The sequence below is a fragment of the Puntigrus tetrazona genome, unplaced genomic scaffold, assembly GCF_018831695.1.
Source record: "Puntigrus tetrazona isolate hp1 unplaced genomic scaffold, ASM1883169v1 S000000116, whole genome shotgun sequence".
NCBI classification, from domain to species: domain Eukaryota; kingdom Metazoa; phylum Chordata; class Actinopteri; order Cypriniformes; family Cyprinidae; genus Puntigrus; species Puntigrus tetrazona.
In genome coordinates, this window is record NW_025047793.1 from 535001 (window position 1) to 540000 (window position 5000).

Consider the following 5000-nt stretch of genomic DNA (forward strand, 5'->3'; position numbering starts at 1 on the left):
AATAGATAAGTGACTAAAAATTGCCCTCTCTGTAAAAAAAGACTGATAAAATATAAATTCACTCTATAAGTAAAAATGCTGAATAAAAGAAAAGTAATGCTTATAAACCAAGTATATATCAATGCATTAAGAAATAAAAATAATAATTAATAATTCATTGCACAAGTGCATTCTCTGTAAATAAATTAAATGACTTTGCATAAATAAAAACAAACTCAACTGCACAACTCTGGAAATAAAACGATTATTATAAATACACAATATACAAAAAGCAACATCGCTAAAACTAATAAATACTAATAAAAAAGTCAAAGAAATGCCTGCGACGGACCGTGTAGACCATGTAGTTCATGAGCTTGTCTATCAGGGTGCGTTTGAACCTGGTCTTGCCTCCGTTCCTCATGATTTTCGTGTCGTTTCCTGGAGAAGGAAACACGGCAGCTGCTTTTACGAACGCAAGCAGAAACACGGACACGCAGCGAGCCGCGGCGCTCAGCCGAGTGAACTGACCTGCGAATATGACCAGGCCGTGGCACTCGTCCGTGTTACGGATCTTGCATCCTCTGAGAAGCATGTTGTCCAGGTCCAGCGGGTAGCTCTGACCGTCCCAGATCATCGTTCCCACGAACTTATCCAGACGGTTGTTGGGCTCCTCGCACACGATCAGCGCTGAGAGGAAATGCACTGTAATTATCGGCCGTTCTGTGTCCACATGGGTCTAACTCTCCTTTAATGGTCTTAAGCGGTCTTTGTCATCCTCACCATTGAAGCGAGCGAGCTGAGTGTCCTCCTGAAGACGCTCGTCTGTCACCTTCAGACCCATCTTAAACTTCAGATTCGTCTCTCTGGACAAAAACAACGAGAATAAAAGTCATTCCAGAACAAGATGCACTAAAACCAACTCCCATCCTCTTTCATCAAATTATAAGCTATATAATTCATTTCAGTATTGTATTATATTATATTTAGTGCTGTCAAATGACTAAATAATCCAAAATAAGTCTTATATATATAATATAATTTTTATATATATATATATATATATATATATATATATATATATATATATATACATGCATGTATATTTTGCATATGCATGCAAATATTTAACAAATGTTTACTGTATATGTTTGTGTATTTACATATACAAAATAAAACACAGTACACATACATTTATCATGTAAACAAATCGATCGATCACAATATAATGTTGCATTAATATAATTTTAGTTTTTACTATTATTTATAGATATTTTACATTTTATATTTAGTATATTTATTTAAATGTTTAGACGTATTATTATTAAAAAATATATTAAAATGAGAAAGCCTTTTATAAAATATTCAAAATGAAATATTCTATCCATTAAATATTTATTATTCTATTTCAAAAAGCAAACAAACAAACAATTAAACACGTGCATTTAAACAAATGACACATAAAATGACTTAATTACTTAAAAATAAGCATAAACATGAACATGACCGCAAATGAATATTTAAGGTGTGTGTAATATTTATGATAAAATAAAAAAAATATGATTACATAAGTTAAATACTTGAATATTTATGAAACAATTTTAACAAACAGATGAACACAGGACCTGAATTATGAGTATTGTATGTAAAAAATAAATAAATAAAGGACTAAAATTGGTGTTTGGACTGAATACAGAAAATTAAAAAATTGTTTAAAAATGTACAAAAGGCAAGCATAAATGACACGACCGCAAATTAATACTCAAGCGTGTCTAATGTTTGAGAACTAGGATCTATAAGAGTATTTCAGACCCAAGTAGAAAAAAAAATATTGCATAATCAATTTTAATTTGTTAATATTAATTAAAGCTACTCAAAAAGTTCAAGAGACAAACAAAACCAGCAATGTATAAAAAAAAAAAAAAAAAAAAAAAAAATTGCGTACGAGACAAAGAACAAATCTATTGCACAACTCCCTTTATGAATCAATGTCCGAGCACTTCATAGTAATTCTGACATGAAGTCATCAAATTACATAAAAGCTGATTCATGCGAGCAGAATTAGTTTTATGGTTGCGGCCGCAGCAGGTCTATTATGACTACTGGAAAAAAATCATCATAAAAATAGGCACTGTGTGTTGAAACACCCGTCTAAAAATGCAGAAATATGAATCAGAGGCTTAATAAAGTGATGCATGGACTGGTGTCTCTTACCCGTCGAGCTCTGCCGTCTCTACATAACACAGACTGTTAGGATTTGAACTGGACAACAACAGAATATCGGCCTACATGAGGTCAGAACACAGGTGAACATGAGAAAACTGTCCAACGGATGAATGAAGACAGAAAGGAACGTGGAGCATAAACACGGCATGCAACAATCGGATGAGATTATTAAAAATTAGGAAACAAAGTTAGGGAAAAGCCTAGAGACAGGCATGATTCAATCAGGCCCTTCTTAAGACAGACAAAAGAATTAGATGCACACTTTCTTAAAGTGGATATTTCACTAATATTTTAAACATTAAAACATTTGAATGGATTTTAAAATAATTTAGAAAATAATTTTATAACAACAAACACAAGCTCTTTTGAATAAATATTGGAATTTGCATTATTTTATGTATATCATTTGTATATAAACTGGCATACAGCATGCCTACAAGTCTCTTTGAAAGCAACTTAATTTATATAAAAATAATTATCAGTTAAAAGTATTGTTTTATTTATTTTTTATTCATGTTTGTAGTGTATAAATGCTCTGCAACAGTAAGACAACACAAAATAAATCTCAACAGGAAGGTGGTAAAAAAAAAATAAATAATAATAATAATAATAATAATAATAATAAATAAAAAAATACATAATTAAAAAAATAAATAATACATTTAAAACTAAATAATAATAATAATAATAATAATAATTATAATTCATTTAAAATTAAATAAAAATAATATATCTAAAAATAAATAAAAATACAAATAATACATTTAAAAATAAAAAATAATAATAAATAATAATAATAATAATAATAATAATAATAATAACAACAACAACAACAACAACAACCTTACAACAACTTACCGGGATAAAATCGTTTTTCTTTAGTCTGACCACGTCACCAACTTGTAGGTTCATCCATCTGGTTTCTTCAAACCTGCAAAATGAGAAATCAGCCTTATGTAATATTTCTGATGAACATGAGCATTAATCTCATGCCCTTCAGTATTACAGCAGACTAGAGTTGGACCCTCACCTGCTGCGTTGAGCAGCACGTCACACTTCCTGTTGTTGATTTCTTTGTCCATCCTGTGTCGTGCCTTTCATGGAGACACAGAGCAGATGACAGAAAGAGTCAGCACATCCTGACCATTAATGACCGCTGGATCGGGAGACAAGCAGGGACTCACCAGGTCATCCACCAGGTCTTTGATGGCGGTGATGCCCAGCACCAGCACTAACGGCACCAGGGTGGTGTACCACGGCAGGGTGGAGATTTGAGGAATGATCTGAAACCATCAAACAAGGGTTCATATTCAGAAAACAACAGCAAATACAAACATAACTCAAAACATTTAATACATTTTGATCATAGAACTGTTATCCATATTCTGTGTGTGTGTGTGTTAGTGCTTGTGTGTGTGTGTGTCAGTGCGCGTGTGTGTCAGTGTGTTCGCGTGTGTGCCAGTGCGTGCGTGTTAGTGCGTGCGTGTGTGTGTTAGTGCGTGTTAGTTTTAGTGTGCGTGTTAGTGCGTGCGTGTGTGTGTTAGTGCGTGCGTGTGTCAGTGCGTGCGTGCCAGTGCGTGCATGTTAGTTTTAGTGTGCGTGTTAGTGCGTGCGTGTGTGTGTTAGTGCGTGTTAGTTTTAGTGTGCGTGTTAGTGCGTGCGTGTGTGTGTTAGTGCGTGCGTGCATGTTAGTTTTAGTGTGCGTGTTAGTGCGTGCGTGTGTGTGTTAGTGCGTGCGTGCGTGCGTGCGTGTGTGTGTCAGTGCGTGCGTGCCAGTGCGTGCATGTTAGTTTTAGTGTGCGTGTGTGTTAGTGCGTGCGTGTGTGTGTGTTAGTGCGTGTTAGTTTTAGTGTGCGTGTTAGTGCGCGTGTGTTAGTGCGCGCGTGTGTGTGTCAGTGCGTGCGTGTGCCAGTGTGTGCGTGTGTGCCAGTGCGTGCATGTTAGTTTTAGTGTGTGTGTTAGTGCGTGTGTGTGTGTGTAGTGCGTGCGTGTGTTAGTGCGCCGCGTGCGTGTGTGTGTGTTAGTGCGTGTTAGTGCGTGCGTGTGTGTGTTAGTGCGTGTTAGTTTTAGTGTGCGTGTTAGTGCGTGCGTGTGTGTGTTAGTGCGTGTTAGTTTTAGTGTGCGTTGTTAGCGCGTGTGTGTGTGTTAGTGCGTGCGTGCGTGTGTGTGTGTGCAGTGCGCGTGCGTGCGTGCGTGCATGTTAGTTTTAGTGCGCGTGTGTTAGTGCGCGCGTGTGTGTGTGTTAGTGCGTGTTAGTTTTAGTGTGCGTGTTAGTGCGTGCGTGTGTTAGTGCGTGTTAGTTTTAGTGTGCGTGTTGTTAGTGCGTGCGTGTGTGTGTGTTAGTGCGTGCGTGTGTGTCGCGTGCGTGCGTGCGTGCGTTGTGCGTGCATGTTAGTTTTAGTGCGCGTGTGTGTTAGTGCGTGCGTGTGTGTGTTAGTGCGTGTTAGTTTTAGTGTGCGTGTTAGTGCGCGTGTTGTGCGTGCGTGCGTGTGTGTCAGTGCGTGCGTGTGCCAGTGTGTGCGTGTGTGCCAGTGCGTGCATGTTAGTTTTAGTGTGTGTGTTAGTGCGTGTGTGTTAGTGCGTGCGTGTGTTGCGCGCGCGTGCGTGTGTGTGTTAGTGCGTGTTAGTGCGTGTTAGTTTTAGTGTGCGTGTTAGTGCGCGTGTGTTAGTGCGCGCGTGTGTGTGTCAGTGCGTGCGTGTGCCAGTGTGTGCGTGTGTGTGCCAGTGCGTGCATGTTAGTTTTAGTGTGTGTGTGTTAGCGTGTGTGTTAGTTAGTGCGTGCGTGTGTTAGTGCG

General features: G+C 37.8%; 1 protein-coding gene across 1 annotated transcript in view; it reads right to left on the reverse strand.

Annotated features, from left to right (window-relative positions):
* Positions 1-5000, reverse strand: part of atp8b1 (ATPase phospholipid transporting 8B1) — a 39364-nt gene that overhangs the window by 17211 nt on the left and 17153 nt on the right. The window contains exons 5-11 of the mRNA XM_043229926.1: positions 3390-3488; positions 3242-3299; positions 3064-3140; positions 2194-2264; positions 763-845; positions 511-669; positions 332-420 (exon numbers count right to left, since the gene is read on the reverse strand). Coding sequence (XP_043085861.1) covers positions 332-420; positions 511-669; positions 763-845; positions 2194-2264; positions 3064-3140; positions 3242-3299; positions 3390-3488 — 636 coding nt within the window. The remainder of the gene's footprint in view (positions 1-331; positions 421-510; positions 670-762; positions 846-2193; positions 2265-3063; positions 3141-3241; positions 3300-3389; positions 3489-5000) is intronic.